General features: G+C 43.0%; 1 protein-coding gene across 6 annotated transcripts in view; it reads right to left on the bottom strand.

Annotated features, from left to right (window-relative positions):
• Positions 1–18: 18 nt before the first annotated feature.
• Positions 19–17,418, bottom strand: part of rols (rolling pebbles) — a 60,225-nt gene continuing 42,825 nt past the window's right edge. For 2 of the 6 annotated variants that reach the window (XM_070215557.1, XM_017141589.3), the window contains exons 5-7: positions 5,839–6,310; positions 1,177–4,541; positions 25–601 (exon numbers count right to left, since the gene is read on the bottom strand). In XM_070215557.1, coding sequence (XP_070071658.1) covers positions 311–601; positions 1,177–4,541; positions 5,839–6,310 — 4,128 coding nt within the window. In that variant the 3' untranslated portion in view covers positions 25–310. Of the gene's footprint in view, positions 602–1,176; positions 4,542–5,358; positions 5,659–5,838; positions 6,311–17,418 lie in introns of all 6 variants that reach the window. The other 4 variants (XM_017141582.3, XM_017141584.3, XM_017141585.3 and 1 more) reach the window with 4 other exon arrangements.

Here is a 17,418-nt window from a genome sequence, read left to right as displayed (position 1 = left end):
AAAAATTATCAGCTTTCTTTAAAAGTTTTTTATTCAATCTTATAAAAAATCGCATTTATTTAATATTTGTTATGAATAAGAACTGATGCTTATGGTTAATCGGAGTATATAACTAATTTTTACATGCGTAGACACAATTAAAAAGACAATTTTAAAAGAAATTACAAAAATAGTTTCTCAGTTGGTTTAAATTAAAAACATTCGAAGGCAATAAATAGCAAAAAGTAGGGTCTAGGATAGGCACTTAAACTATCATAGGGATTAATTCGAAAAGGATACGACGAGTACAACATTACACAACAATCGACATTTACAAATCGGTGATCTCGTGATGAGATTCGTAAACGGCGGAAGCTCCGCCGCCATCGCTGCTGATGGTGATCCGGGTGAGCAGCTCGGTTTGGATGCGCTTCAGCACCTCGACCACCTCGCAGAGCACTCCGCTCTGGGCGGCCTGCTGCATGGCCTCATTGGCGTCCACCAGCGCCTCGTTGAGGGCTCCCAGCTCCATGCGCGCCTTTGCCCTGGCGTAGTAACCCTCGTAGCTGTGCGGCTTCTGGGCAATCGCCTGCGTGGCCAAATCTATGGAGGCGTCAAGTTCCTGAAAGGCAGATAAGTAGTCAATTAGGTATCAGTTTATTTATCAGGGTTCTGAAATTGACACACATGTTAAAAACATGAAAAATTGTATTTTACAGTGTGAGCAAAATTCTTGACATGTGTGTCAAATACAAAAGTGTGAAAATGTGAAAAATAATTGTTAGCACACACAGCTCACTTGTGTATTTTATACACTGTGTTTTTAACACAAATAAAAAATTACATTTTATTGACATTAACGAGCCGAAGGGAAAATATATGTTAGTTTTAATTATGAATTCTTACACTCTGCAAAACCGTGCATTTTAAAAATTTTGTAATGTCAAAAATGTCATTGTGTTAAAAACGCGCTGTGTAAAAAAACATGTCGTGTTAATAACACGTCTTGTAAATAACACAAATGACATGTGTGTGATATTTATATTTCTAACATATGTAGGATACAATTTTTTACACACAAGTCAATAACTTTTTTTGAACTCAACACTTTGACATTTAACATGTTGATAACACAAGTTTTTTACAGTGTGTGTTATTTTCCGAACCCTGTTATTTATTTAATATCTTAATACTCACATTTAGTTTTCGCTTGCAGCGCGACAGATTCAGCAGCAGATTGGTCCTTAGCTGGCCAAAGACGGCATTCCTCTCGAGCAACTGCTCCAGTCCGGAGATCTTGCGCAGGGCGTACTGGTACCGATGGGCGGCCTCCTGGAAGCGGTTCTTCCGGTACAGCACATTGCCGTCCTCCAGCAGCTTGTTGAGCAGCACCACCAGTATCTCCGGCTTGCCCATGGCCATGCTCCACGTGGTCGGTCCCAGCTTGGCGCCCTTGCGCAGGAACACCTGCACGGCCTGGATGTTGCGGCAGGCGATGGCCCGATCCAGCGGACGCATTCCATGCACATCGATGTGCTCCAGGTTGCCGCCCTGGTCGAGGATATAGAGCACTAGGCTGGCGGCTCCCTGATAGGCGGCCAAATCCAGGGCAGTGCGTCCATTGTGATCCTCGTGGTGGCGATTGCAGCCATGTTCGATGAGCGTCTTGGCTGCCGAGAGATGTCCACGCAAGCAGGCCCAGCTGAGCGCCGTGAATCCTTCGTGATCCTGGGCCTCCCTCTCCGCTCCCCTTGCCAGCAGCAGTTCCACCAGCTCGAGATGACCCTCCTCCGCCGCAATCATCAGCGGCGTCTTGCGCGTCTCGCCCAGCGGCTCGTCCAGCAGGGCACCCCGCTGCAGCAGGTGCTCCACGACGCTCCAGTGACCCTCCTTGACGGCCAGCCAGAGCGGCGAGTATCCCTGGCGATTCCTCGCATCGATCTGGGCGCCGCGGGACAGCAGGATGCCCACCACATCCACGCATCCGTGACGTGCGGCGGCCGTGAGCGCCAACTCTCCACTGCTCGGCTCCATGCCATTCACATCCAGATCGAACTCCGACTCATTGAGGTCCAGCAGATCCTCGAGGATTTTGCAATGCGCCTGCGCAGCAGCTCCAATGAGAGCCTGTTGCAGAGCCACCGATCTGGAGACATCCTGGGTGTGCTTCCTTGGCGACCAGTCGCAGGCCAGCAGGTATTTGACCACGCTAAGATGACCCATGCGGGCGGCATGAACCAGGGCGCACCTCTGCGTGATGTCCAGTTGTCCGAGGCTGCTGCCGGCGGCCACCAGCGGACGCACTACGTCGCAGTGGCCACGCATGGCGGCCAGAATCAGGGGAGTACATCCCTGACTGTTGGTCAGACCCACATCGGCGCCGAATTCCAGCAGCAGGCTGACCATGGGCAGGATGCCCTCATGAGCAGCTATGCAAAGGATCGGAGCACCGCCCATGTAATCCGTGCGGTGATTCGGCGAGGCTCCTGCGAGCAGAACCAATCGGGAGACCTTCAAATTCGGACTATAGACATTGCGCAGGGCGCCCAGCGAGGAGGAGATGTTGTCCGCCGCTCCGGCCAACCAATAGGATTGGAGATCCCGTGGAGAAAGGAGCGTGAGACTCGATCCGCCATACAAATGCGCCTTGAGCATGTGGTGACCCAGCTCCAAAGTGAGCTGCGGCGATAGAGGAGCCTGCAGGCGGGACAACCGGAAGGCAATGGCCGCATGACCCAGCCGCGCGTCGCAGAGGAACTTGTTGGACTCGCCCTCATCCCGCCGCATCAGCCATTCTCTCAAGGAGCTGTGAAAGAACATGTATGTGTTGTCCAACCTTTTAATCAGAAAGCCATCGAGCAGCTTAAAGCGCTGCATAAAGTCCGGCCAGCTAAGCGACTCCCTTCCATGACCCAGTGCCTCCATGCTGTAGTAGATCTCGTCCAGCGTCAGCGGATAGAGAGCCGCCAGGCAGACATTGAGGATGGGAGCAGCCTGCTCGAAGCTGCGGGCGGTGGGAAAGCGCAGATTGAAGTGCAGCAGAAAGATCTGGGCGAGCGAAACGGGTAGCACCTTGTAGCTGGAGGATTTGATGACCAACTGGCCGCGGGCAATGAGATCCAGGATGAGCTTGGCGTACAGCATGGAGCCCCGGCTGAGGGATTGCAAATGGGAGACGAACTTGGTCTGCGGTTGGCTTCCCTGCCCTCCAACTCCTAATCCTCCTCCTCCTCCGATGTTCATACGAATTTCCTGACTATCAGCCAGCCGGGCGCCTATATAATCCAGCATATCCTGCTGCAAAGTCTGACTGCTCGCCCAGCTATCCAAAGTGAGTTGCGTGTAGCTGGGAGCCTTGACCAGCTCCAACATCTGGGTCCTCACAGTGGCCACTAGCTTCAGCCAGGCCGGAAAATGCGGCGTCAGTTGAGCCAGAAAACTAGCGATAGTATGCCCATGATCGGGACGATGATACTCCGCCTCGCAGAGGGCATCCACCAGGATAACAGCCACCTTGGCGGGAATTTTTCCAGCCCTGTGAAGCTGCGCCAGTGGCTCCAGAATGGCCAGCTTCATCACTCGCTCCGCATCCGCGATGCATTCGCGCACACTGAGAATGTCCTGGAGATGCGGCTCCGATAGCAGGTAATCCCTGTAGGCGGTCAGCTGCGGCGCCTGGCAGAGTTGGGCGGCCAAAGAGTGCACAAAGTCCGGCACCTGACAGGTGAGATTCGCGTCCGCCTGGCAGAAGTGATAGCCCACCATGTGGGAGGCCAGGCCGCGCATGCGCTCACAGTGGGCGCCCAGCTGCAGCTGACTGTAGATGCCATCGGGATCGGCGTCCTGCATCTGCCGGCGGCCGAAGCAGGAGTACTCCACCAGCTGCAGGCAGAAGGCGGTCTTCCCGGTGCCCGGCTGTCCGTTGATCAGCACCACCCGCGTTTCGGTGCCGAGGAGGATGTTGGACAACTGCTGCACCAGCCACTGGCGACCGACGTACGGAGGATCGGGTTCCTGCAGGGGCACCTCGAAGAACAGTGGCTTCAGGGCCAACTGAACCGCCGCCAAAGTGGAGGCAGTTACTCTGGATGACACTGCTCCCGTTCCCGCTGCTGCCGAAGAGCTGGAAGCGGATGCTTGACCCCTCGTCGATCTCCTGGCATTTCCCTTGCGACTCTTGCTCGGCAGCGCCTCGTACACATGCAGCATGGAGCAGCCCGCCTTGAATTTGCCACACAGACTCAGTGCATCCTCCTTGACCCCGTGACTGGTGGCCACCGACAGCTGGCTGCCGCTGAGCATCCCCGCCCCGCTGGCCAGCGTCTGCTCCGGACTCACGTTCTGCGAGGAGCCGCTCGTGGTGTTGCTGTTCGCTCCCACGCCGCTGCTGCTCGTCGTGCTCGTGGTGGAGTGGGCGGAGATGGGTTCGCAGCCACTGCCGCTGCTGCTGCTGTTCCCATTGCTCCCAGGATCGTTGAGCAGCAGGCCGAGGCGGGCGTGGAGCTGGTCCTTCTGCAGCTTCTCGTTCAGCAGCGAGGAGTGATGGTCAAGGGCGTCGCTTCCTGTGGTTAGAAATATGGGAATTATTAGATTTATAGGTCTTTTTAAGAAAGGCATGCAAATAACAATCAAAAAATTATAGAATAATACTTATGATATTGAAAATCATACACTTAAAAAAATGTTTCCCGTATAATAGATATGGCCATGTAAATTTGAGGTCATGCAAAACCCATTTCGTTTTTACATGAAATACTCTTTTCGACCAGGTTGAATTTACCTGGCCACATATTAAATTAAAATTGATCTTAAATAATGTAAAATAGATCTACGTTTCATATCGATTTTTGTGAGGTGTTGTATAATAGTTATGATATTAACATGGAATTATTGTCATTAAAATTAACCTCATAGATTTAGTTTTTAGCTTTTATAGATCCATAATAAATTTAAATTAACTTTGTTATGTACACCCAAAAAAAAAAATCGATGTGAAGCGCAGATCGATTTTACATTATGTAAAGCCAATTTTAACTTAGCCCCGTAAATTCGAAATTCTCCAAATGAGTATTTCATGTTAAAACGATATGAATATGGCATAATCAGAATTTTACATGCGCATATCGATTTTTCGGCGACATGTTTTTTGTGTTATGAAAAAAAATGTAGAAACATAAAAATATTAAAATATTATTTTGTTCATACTCTATAGTTCAGTTATTTCCCTGTAGCCCCCTTATAGGGCCGTATAATATTGATAAAATCTTAAAAAAATCATGCAATATTTCTGAAAGGATTAGAAATGGACGACAATGAGGATGCAACATGCAAACGAGTGAAACGAAGGAGGATGCTCAAGAAAAAGGACCGAAGCCATGCCTGCTAGTTGATTCAGTCCCGCCTCGCTGGAATTGGAGGAGTTTACGCTCCACAGGGACTTGATCTTCCCGAAGACCAACGACGACAGATGACCCGCGTAGACGGAGGTTCCGGCCAAACTGAGCCGATTCAGGCGATTCTCACTACCTCCTCCATGGCGAGCGGAGGTCTTCAGGTTGTGGTTGCTAACGTTCTTCCGCCGCCTTCTTGTGACCGCCGAATCCGAGCAGGTCGATGTGTTGAGGGCATTGGACTCCTTGCCCACCGTCTGGCTATCGTGGTGGTGATGATGAGGATGATCTAGTGATGGATGCTGGGTGAATTTTCTTTTCGAGGAGGTTTTTATTCTTAGCTATTCCTAAATATATCCCTATACCATTTATTCTATTAAATAACTAATATATAAATCTTTAAAAATGATTTCTTTCAGTATGCCAACTCTTGAACCTGACCCCCACCCGAACCCCTTTCTGTACTCACCTCCGGACAGGATTGATGCCGTGTCAATGGGACAACCCCCATTGGAGGCAGTGCGTCGATGGCCGCCGCCCACTCCTCCAGCTCCTCCGCCGCCCGATGGCCCGCCACTTCCTCCAGTGAGGGCGCTGCGCAGATTCTTGTGGTTGAAGAACCGCCTCCGCGTCGGCGGTGTGGCAAAGGCCGGTGGTGCGGCACTCAGCTCGCTGTAGGCCACCGCATGGATGTTATGGCTTAGACTGCTGCTGCGACTATGGCCACTTATACCATTGCCGTTGGCCATCAACTGCTTGGCGGCGGCGGAGGCAACTCCTCCGCTGAGGTGCTGGTGGTGGTGGTGCACATCCACGGTGACCGTTTGGGTGGTGCCGGTGGAAAAGCCATTGCCATTGGTAGAGGCCACCGCCCGGGGCAGCTTGCCATTGCTCGCATAGCGGTGGTGGTAATCCGGCGACTGCGACTCCTGGCGGTGCTGCTGCAAGAAAATGTGCCAATAGAGTTAAAAACTTATCAATGATGAAAGTTATAATACAGCGGAAAAAATATTATACTAAGTGGAAAACCTCAGCAATTTCTAACCTAAATTTTTCTGCCTATCTACCTATTTATAAAAATAATACTGAAAAATAAAGCTTTGATCAGTGGCGGATCCAGGATTGGAATCGAAAGAAAAGTCAGTATTTTGTCAAAAACATCTCGTTGAGTTCCTAATAAAATTCCCGATCTATTGGCATTAATTTTAATAGTATTAAAATTATTAATTGTATCAATTTAATATTACTGCTTTTCTCTCGGTGTAACCATTGAACACCTTTCGTCAAAGTTGAGCAGGCCCCAAAGCCAAGGCGTTACTTTTTGATTGGTCACATGTGTGGGCATCATCCTAAGATGAAAGCGCTCAAATGGGCCATAGACTCACAAAGCCAACGAGGTGGTGCTTCTAGGCATCAAAACCCACCTTGTTGCAGCCCTAAACAAAAATATATTTTCAGGCTTATCAAGTGAACAGCTTTACCACCCGGTGCAGACATAATTATCATGTCAAGATCAGGTCGAATGGCTGAGCACACTACGAAAAATTTCCATTAAACAAAGATGGCACTTGTTGAAATTATGCTTTTAACCTTGATCTCTTAAAAATCGAAGTTTACTTTCGTCTAGGCCTAGTCACACATGTATGATGTGTTTTCCAAGCCCACAAGTGTGGAAAGCCAAATATGAGGGCAAACAATTGGGGTGCTAAAATATGCTGTGAAAATTTTGAAATGGAAGACCAACAACGGTTTCACGAGCTAATAAGCCCAGCAAATATTTAACTAATCTCTATTATTTTCTTTAAAAAATAAATATGTTCAATGCCATTTCATTTTCCATGCCCTTGTTATTTTTTATATATTTATTTTCTCTGAGTGTTAGAAGGTCTATTGCCTGTCCAGCTTGAAGACTGCTGTCCTTCGTTTCGACGGGACACAATCCGAAACCAATTTCATTCACATGCGCCACAAGAGCCCCTCCATCGAGGTCTTAGTCATCGTCTAGTCTTTGGCTCCTTCGAAGGGGTTTCGTCTTAATGAACTGCAAATCATTTTCTGTCTGCGTTGGTTTTCGCCTTCTCTTGTTTTCCTCGGACTCTTTTTTTTCCTGTTCTTTTTTTTTTGGGTAGGCCGAGAGACTGGACATGGCACAGAAAAGCTCAGAAACTTGATTTCCAGGCCAGAATCAGTAACAGACAGTGCTGCCATTTTGTCCTCTTTCCGGACAGATCTGTCCTTTTTTTAACGGCTTTATCCGGAAAAAATTTCAAACATCCCCTATCCGGAAATCTATCCTTTTTTCAAAAAAAAGGTTTTGAGTGTTATTTTTGCTAGTCGAAAGTGTATAAACCTGTTTTTATTTGCTAAAATGCCTTTTTAACCATCATTCTTACAGTTCGGCACTTAAAAAATAATTCTTTTTACAAATTATCAAAGAGACGTAAAGCAGTCGATGGATTTTCTTTATAGTACGATTTTTTCTGTAGCAAAAAAAAGAGGAAAGCACTTTTAAAATTTCTTAATTTTAACTCTCTGCTTTTTTGTCAGAAAAAAAATTCAGATTTGAACGACTCTTTTTCGGGTTTGACGAAGATATTTAATTTTTTTGTATTACGAATATAGTTACTTGAAATGCATTAATTATTATAATAATTTTAGATTATTACGTATACGCACAAAATTTTACCATGGTAAAATGATCAAACAAAGAAGGTTGTGAGTCGGGCGCAGTAGATCATTACATAATTAAATTTTATTTAAAATCCATTTATATTAAGTAAATATATAACCCATTGGTAAAAACAGAAAAATGTAGGCACATTTACTTTTGTCCTTTTTTTTGTCCTTTTCTTAAATTTTTTGTCCTTTTTTTCCCTGTTTTTTGTGGCTTATCTGTCCTGTTTTTCAAGCTGAGTGATGGCAGCACTGGTAACAGAAACAGAACCCGAGAACCAGTTTCTGGGCTCTGTGTGGGATAATAAGATGAAATTGGTTGGCTCCGCCAGACGGAGTCGAGAGACCATTAATTGACAGGCAGGAGGTGTGTGTGGAGGCAGGCAGGTGGTTGGAGCCCAAGGAGCAGTTTTGGACTTTGGAGTCAGCCGAAAGAGAAGAATCGAAGGGACTGTTATGAAATTAATTGAAAGCGAAGATCTCTAAGGATCGAACTCTTTTTTTAGATCATCGATTAGGGTCTAACTGGGTTGTTGAAATTGTGGTTAGCTTAGTGAAAAAGAACCGAACTTAAAGCTATTCAATTTGGCCCTTTCGATGATGGTGATTTGGCTAGGGAACCAATCTGACAAGTTGCAACGCCTGCGGAAGTCTGAGTGCTCTGGTTCTCTTCCTCCAGCGGATGTCTGGTTCTATGTCTTCCACTCACGACCACGAGTCGCCCACTTCCGCTGGAGGATGTTCGGCTGAGCCAGTCTGCCCACAGACTGTCAACCGTCTAACTACTTTTATAAGGTCTTTTCCTATTTTTTCCATGCACAGAAAAGTATTTTAAATCAGGTATGTAATATTAAAAGATTATCTAAAAGTAATAACTTTAATTTTAAAAATTTTAAAAGTTCAGAACAATTAAATTAAATTTTTATAAAGGGAAGTGCTGTGTACAAAATTTGGGTCCTTGAGTTTGGAATTAGTTGATTACTTTATTTTGGAAGTAAATATTTTGAACTTTTTATTGTAAATTTTAATATTTTTTGTCAACTAAGATAATAAATAAATAACGAAATAATTGAAAACAGATCAGTAAAGAAAATGTATTAAAGATTTAAATTTTTTTTTTTTTGCTAATCTCTTGTTTAAATGTAGCCGTCTGTTTCTTTGATGAACTCTCTATGTTGTCAGTCTGTGAATATCTATGATAGGCAGACTTCAATCTGGGATCTGTTAGCTACCGGGATCAGCTGGGGAATTCCGTGGCGGTGATCTCCTATCCATCGATCTGCGGATCTATTGATCCGTGGGCCGAGTTCCGCCTCTATCTCATCGTAATTAAGCTGCGGTTCGCTTTGGTCCGTTTCGATGCGCTTCACTCAAACCCAACCCAACAAAATCCAATCCAATCCAATCGAATGCCAGACCAAGACCCCAGCCAACCCCTCCTTTCTCTCTTTCTTTCACTCGCATGGTGGAAAGGCTTTCTTTAAACTAGTTCGTCGTGGGGTCTGGGATCTCTTATCGCTTCCCGCGGCGGCGTTTTAATTGGCCCCATCACTTTGATTAAGTTGTAGTCGGCACACGAGCCGTGCTTCGGAAAATAATTAACAAATTATGCCTGCCATACATGGGGGCCATGGAAAATTTGAAAATTGAAAAAAAATCACATCTGGAAAAGGTGATTTTCACTTTTGCCGCTCGGCAATTTGTCCACGCGGCGGAGGCCGCCGAGAAAGAGGAGTTGCCGTGGCTACCGTGAAAAAAGCGCCATAAAATTTGCACCGCTGGATGGAGATGATCAAAAGTTAGTGAGTTGGAAACAGGATGCCATTAAATAGTGTAATTTGTCAAGGCACTCGGGTCATTGTCCACTACACGTAATGCGATCATGATGTCTTTTGACATGGTCTCATTTCTGTGTAATGTTAATGGATACTTTTTGACGTCATTACAAGTTTTACAAATATTTTTATTCAGGCTTTTGGCTGCAAATCTCCCATCCGTACACCAAACTCCGTTTTGAATCCAATTTAAATAGTTGGCAAATTATAATCGTGAGAACACACCAACATTTTTTTTTTTTGGAGGAACAAATCATGTTTGAAACTTATGAACTGTCAACCGATTGGCTGAACTTTGGCCGCTCCCAGAGGGGCAAACAAATGAGCAGAACGAGCCAATTGACCGACTGACTGTGTACTTACTATCCCCAAAAAACTCCGAGACTATATCGAGCAGTAAAGCCAAGGACCGAACCGGATCGGAACCCCAAGGGGAGTCACACCGCCTCTCGCGCAGGTGTAATAATGCTAGCTGCCACAGAGCCGGGCCAGAAAAAGCCAGTAATTGTAATATGACAAACCCGCATTAATTTGCTCGCAAAAACTAAAGCGAAACCGAAACTGGGAAAATCGGCAAGGCAGACAGCGAGACTCACACGGAAAAAAAATATTTCAATTTATAACAAAACTTTAGAGGTTGACAAAAATATAAAAAAGTATTTGGTTTCCATTTTCCCATTACCAGCAGCTATTGAACACATATATATTTTATGTTTACCCAATTTAATTTTTTAGAGTACCATATTTTTTTTTTCAGTGCCTGCAATGCAATTACAGCGGCGGTATTTAATGACCGAGTCCACCGAGCTGGCAACAAGATTAATGGTTCATTCAAGAATTCGATTTTCGGCCACAACAACAACACAGCAGAAGGCTCATATCAAAATGTTTTTTTTTTGTTTATGGCCAAGTATTTTGATTTTTTAAATTATGAAAAAAAATAAAATATACATCTCATGTTTAGCTGCGGGGCGTTTTGCGAGAACAACAACAGCGTCGCAGAATTTGGCGGTCCCAGACATTGTGACACCAGCAAAATGCAGCAGCATAAAACCAGCGACTCCAATCCCAATCTCAGTGCCTGGCCAAGACTCGTTTGGGCCACTTCCATGAGGGTGTGGGCCCGGCCAACTGGCTGGTTAAATCAAATGATATTTCAACAACGGTTGTGTTGAAAAATAATTGTTTAAATGTCATAAAATAAACAACGCGGACCCAGCGGAGGGTCAACAAGTGTGGAGACCTGCTGGAAATTGCATTGAAAATTGAATAGAGCCAAAAAAGAGTTAGATTCCATTATAGATTAATTAAATTGAGGAAATTATTGAGATCATATTGGTGCCGAACTATTTCAAGCACTCATAATTATATAAATTAATCTAAGCATTACTTTGAAAACGTGAAGCACTTTAGTTTAATATATATTCAATAAAGAATAATTGATTTAAAGAGTTTTTAATATTAGCAATTAGCAGTTGGTTCCATTGAACTGGATTCTCAGATATCTCACATAAATTACCCATCGATTCTAAGTTGAACCGCCCTCTAAACCTTGAAATCATTACAAAACACCACCACTCAGCATTATTCATCCATGACAAATGTTTATGATCACGAATCGCATATGTTCGAATATCATTTAGTTGGCAACATTAGCGAATCGCATGCAAAAGGTTTTGTGCGATTTAAAACGCGCTGGCATTTGAAAAGCGCCAGTAAAAATCGCCCACTTTGCATTCGGCATCTAATGGAAATCGTCGTGCTCGTTGGCGGTTTAAAAAAGTGCCCATAAAGCACTGGGGGCCCAGAAAAACCCAAGTTGGTCTCAAGCATTTTGGCTTCAACAACAACGATTCGATTGCCAAATCTTCTGGCTAGCATTATTAAAACATATTTCTTGTATTGTAATCACGCTTAGAATGCCTTGCCAAGTCCGAGGTGTTGGCTCAAATGGGTTTTCCTTGTCTCGCCAAGTGCAGAGAAAAAAAAAATCAAAAATTTAGGCGCTGATATCAAATCATTAAATACCGTCACACAAAAAAACACACCAGGATCAAATCGATATGCGCAAGGAAAGTTTCTGGTATTTATACATATCGTTTTTACCATGCAAAACGGATTTCTCTCCCTCAGAGATTCTCTGACTTCGAAAAAGAGAGCAAAAATATAATAATAATATTACGTGAGTAGAGCGGGATAGCGTTTAAAGTTATATGAGTGGGTTTGAGAAAGAATCAAGTCAAAATTGATACAACATAGCATCAAGTCGATCATCGTTTCATATCATATTTTTTGGGTGAATTAATCCAATCTGCATAATAAACACAATTTTTTTCCGTGTGCTTTTTGTCCACTTTAACTTAGAGTGTGGATTGTGAAGTGCACTGGAAATCCGAGCCAAGACAAACATTTCAATGCAAAGTGATTTCGGCACTCACAAGACATTTGGTTTAATTAAGATTTTGCATTAGGTTGCCGATGATGTCAGCCCAATTTGAATACCAAATTTTATTAGGATCACCGGATCGTTAAAATGGATTTGCCATTCGATTGCAGTCAAGTGAAAGCTTTCGCTGTGCCATTGCTACTGGTAAGTGGAAAAGCTTGCCTAACAATAAGCCAAGATCCGGACATTAATCAGTTGGGTAAACAAATCAAGCTGGGAACTAAAGAGCCGAGATGAAGTTGTTGGGGAGGAAGACATTTCGACAATTGCAGCCGAATTGAGTGAGAAATTAAAGGCCTCGGCTCTACATGACCATAATTAATTGACAAGCTGGGAATTTCGGGTTTCCACTGGCCAATATAAATCAATGCTGCCCGCTGCCTGCTGAGCCTCTTTACATGGCCACGAGCGGTGAGAAAAATTAATGCATTTACTTAACGATCGATAAATCGAGTCGCAAAAGCCGCTCGACGACAACCGAATTGCGCAAAAATATTATGACCAACGCCGTGTGGCATATATCAAAGGCCCCCGCCAGACTCTGGGCCAAGATAATCCAATCCAGCCAGATCAACAAGAGCTGAGAAATTGTTTCTCAACATGCAAATGCCGTGCGATTTATTTGAGGAAGCAACTAGCATGCCAAAGCCACAGTCAAAGCCACAGCCAAAACCAAAACCGAAAAGCAGAAAACACCCAAAGATAGAGATATGGGGAGATAAACGGCTGCGATGTAGAGACAGCCACCTGACTCGGTGAAATGGGTGAGAAAATATATCCATATTTATATGGCAGTATGCGAAAAATGCAAATGCAAATGCAAATGCAAATGCATTTGCCAAGTGACCAAGTGCCAAGCGACCGGGCCAGCGAAATTAAGTTGTTATTTGCCTCGCTCATTTATTTATGGCATTTCGAAAGTTGACAATCCTTTCGCTATCTGTCATTTGACCCAACGGACTTTGGACTCTGGACATCGAGAAGCTACCGACTTCTGCCTCGGTTCATCCATCGAGTTGCAAATTCATTTTCCCCAGCTTTGTGAGCTTTCACACGAGCGGGCCAAAAGAATGGTGTACTTGCACTCAACTTCCCACAGTGAAAATGAAAACTTTTTAAATTCATTACTGAGTTGAGCTCCCCATAAAACTTATAACTACGTGTAAGAAGGCGCACACAAATCATAAAAGCAAATAAAACAAAGCTGGGAGAAAATCACATAAAAACCTATTCCAGCATGTGCGTCAATCAATGAGATGCACCAAGAAAAAGCATCACCTCAGTTGGGCTTCAATAAAATTAATTTTTATCACAAAATAACTATTTATTGGAGTTGTTTTACGTTACTTTACTTTGGGGCGTATATAAGGTCAAATTTAAAATTTTTTTTTTTTATTTTGGTAGGGGGAAATATACCCATTTCGTTTCTTAGATCCACAACGATCTAAAAAAATAACGAACTTATATTCCCTTACTTGCTTTTAAAAATGAGGAACTATAATGATAATGTAGGTCGGTTTAACACCACATTTCCACTGAAAATTTATTGGTTAAAGTTAGGCCTTATCCAATTATCGTTTTATACACAATGCGATTGCGAAACTTCCGACTACTAAAAATTATTTTTAAGCTAAATTCATTTTTAAATAAATATTACATTAATTTAAATTTCCTGAACCGAATTCGAATTTTATAATTTTTTTAAACAGCGATAATTTAAAATATTAATAAAAAGAGTAATACATCGAGTCTGCTAGATTTTTTTTGAGCGTATTTCTTGGTTAGAGTTTCATAACTTCGGATTGATTGGAGCATAAAGGTGCTCTCACCCTTCACACTCGCGGGGCGTCTTCAATATCACGGCGTTATTGATTTCTGGGAAAGTGAAATGCACTTTGGTGCGGATCAGTTGGGATCGGCGGTCACAGCGATGGGCACTCGAAGAAGCGCTAACGTAACGAGAACAAGTTGGGCATAAAATGCATTGCATGCGCACTTTTTGTGGCCTATGCTGCTTTCTAATGCCATGACCACCAAATACCGGGGAGTTGTGGTCAGGTCGGTCATTTATGATCCATTTGCTCGCTGGATTTCCCTGGGAGTGTGAAACGTGCTCGGCATGCCGAATGCTAATGCTAATGGCAATCTTAAGGGAAATGGACCAGGCACATCCACATCCATCCTCTAGCCGGTTAAGTACTCCACTTGAGCCCGGCTTAGTTGAGCGTAAATAATCTTGAGATGCAGGCTGCCACCATTGACTTATGGGTCAGGTGAAAAAAATGCATTTGGCACGCTCAAGCTTAGTAAAACCAAATGCAGAGTGATAAGAAAAGGTGTTAAGGGTTAATGAATTTATGGGCCCATTCAGGTAATTCGCTTTGAAAAGGGAGTTAGAGAGTTAGAGAGTTTAAAAGCGTTGGAATTTACTTGTAGGCAAATAGGATGTGCGAGCAGCTAACTATTTTAGTTTTTAATTTATTATTAATATTTTATAATTCAAAATCATTTCGTATAATTAACAATCTGCTCTCTCTCTGTTATGTTTTCAACCAAACTCAACACTTCAGCTCTGAAAATGCAACAAATCAACGATCCGGTGCATTTCCCAATTTAATTAGCAGCATTTTGAGTAAACAAACCGCCGACACTTTAACACCTTTTGCCAGAAAAATCCGGAAATGGTCGTTTTTTGTTTACCTTAGGCCAAAGCTTAGAAAGTGAAAACTTTCGTGATCAATCCAAATTATAAAGCCCAAACCAACATGGACCGTTGATTGCAGTTCGTTCCTTTTTTTTGGATTTTCAAGCGTAATTATTTTGGATGGTGTTACTCAATTTATAACGTTATTTTAAGCTAATGAATTTAATCGAATTTTTTAAATCAAAAATATTATTTGGTTTTAATTCCAATTTCTGAAGAGAAATAAAATTATTTTAAAACCATGCCATTTTTTTTATATTACCCCCGCTTTATTAAAAAAGGTTTCTCGTGTAGCTTTATTTTCCCTGAATATTATGCAAATCTTTTCACCCATTTCTCCATCGCTTCGTCTGCTTTCATCCCAAAGTGTCTGCATGTTTTATCACTTTTTCGCACAGCCCGCAGTCAAATTAATTTCAGTCAGAGACCGTGGCCCTGCCCTTTTGGGTTTAGTTTGAGTTGAGTTGGGTTGGGTAGGTGTGTTTTATCCGCTTGGCTCTTTCTTCGCCCGACTTAATGATTAATTTGGCTACATGTATGTTTTATATTTCGCATTTATTGCGCTTGGGCTTCTTTGGCCGACATCTTGTACCCGACAATGTGGCTCATATTTCTGCTGACAAGTCTTGTCTTTTCCTGCCTTACTCACCCTTTTTATTTTGGGGGCCCGATCGAAAGCGACTTTCTTTCCATTTATCACGGTACTGAAATTTGGCTGTGGCCTTTGTTTTAATCGCTAATTGCACTTTGTGGCAGGCCTCAATTTACTTGTTGGCAAATTGAAATTTGGGCCAATAAAGATAAGCCGTGTAATTTGTTTTATATTTCTGCGGTCCGATGTGTGGGCAGTTCCCATATTTATCTGGGCCTTTGGTTTATTTTGATTTTAATTACGGGCCAGCCGAAGTCAATCTGAGTTAATTTGATGTGGGTGTGTTTATGATATGGCATGGATTTTTATCAGAATTGGTTCGTAAATTATATTTTGCCATTAATTGAAAATGGCATAAAGTTGGCATTTATTTTTATTCACCATTTAATAAATGGCTCAAAAAATGGGCAGTAAACACCAGTAGATTGTTGATAATCCATTTTATGGCCGCTGACAGTTGAGTTGTTTCTTAACAGGATTTTGTAATTAAGATTAACCATTAATTACCCAGTAAACTAACAGTTTTATGAAAGTTTCTTAAGTGATAAAATAAATGAACGTACAGTGTTCTTTTAGATTGAAACAAAATGAGTGGGTCAATGTAGCAAAACTTATTTTCCCTATGCTGTGAAAAGATATATCTTCCAACTTGACCCATTCCATTGAACCAGACATTATTGCCACGCCTTCGTTTAGTGCAAAGTAGATAAATGTCAAAGAGGCGGCTAATGAACATATTTCGCGGCATTTATTGAACAATTCCAGCAATTTACGTTTATTAGCGGCCCACAACTAACTCGCGAGAATCTGTGAAGCCTTTGACTCATTTGCATTTTGCATGCAAATGTGGTCAACACACATAATAGTGTTTTCCAGTGGCTCAACCTGAAGCCAATTAGCGACTTATAGCGGTGGCCTTTGCATTGTGGCTCCCTGGGCGATCAGTACCAACTAAAGTCGGTATACAAATAGCTACAAATGGCCAATGCAAAGCGTTCTTTTTATGCCAGCCTTAATTACAGTCTAGTTCTGATGAAAGATATTCTAAAAATTGATAAATTGTCGGTTATAGCGCTCGTTTTTATAGCGCCCAGCAGGTGGCGCTTGCGCGCGGATTTTGTCGCCCGCAAGTCGCGCGACGTGAGTTCAATGACGCGTTTGAGTCTTTGTTGCAATAATCAGTCGCTTGTTCGACATCGGATTATGATAGTAAATGATATGTTGGCTATGGCCATTTTCAATGTGCATTTAAGCCTGATTGCAGCCATTGTTGAGACCGTAATTAAGCGAATGATTGTTAGGCGAGCGAAAGTCAACGTGAGGTCGGTATATATTTGTTATTAATTACGGTTTATTAATGGTAAGACATTCTAACGAAGCATATTATTTGGAGCTAGAAAAAATATATCTAACATAATTGTATTTTAGTTATAAATGTATTTAATTATTTCCTGAAAAACACCGATTTAGTTTGAGAGGTTAGAAGGCATTTAAAACCATAAGATTAGATTATGAATATTATTATTTATCGAAATAATCGCACTAAGCCAGCTTGAATTCTTTTTTATGCATAACTTTGTTTATTCAAATCGAAAAAAAATCACTGGATATAGTGCATATCTTAATGATATCGCCATCGGACGAGAATAAATCTGTTTTCATTCGATTTCCTGGGTCACACCCTCAATCCAGTTGAACCCATGAATATGGGCACACATCTCGAATCGAAAGTCATCGCG

This window comes from Drosophila takahashii, chromosome 3L (genome assembly GCF_030179915.1).
Source record: "Drosophila takahashii strain IR98-3 E-12201 chromosome 3L, DtakHiC1v2, whole genome shotgun sequence".
NCBI lineage: Eukaryota > Metazoa > Arthropoda > Insecta > Diptera > Drosophilidae > Drosophila > Drosophila takahashii.
This window is presented reverse-complemented; position numbering and strand designations above follow the sequence as displayed.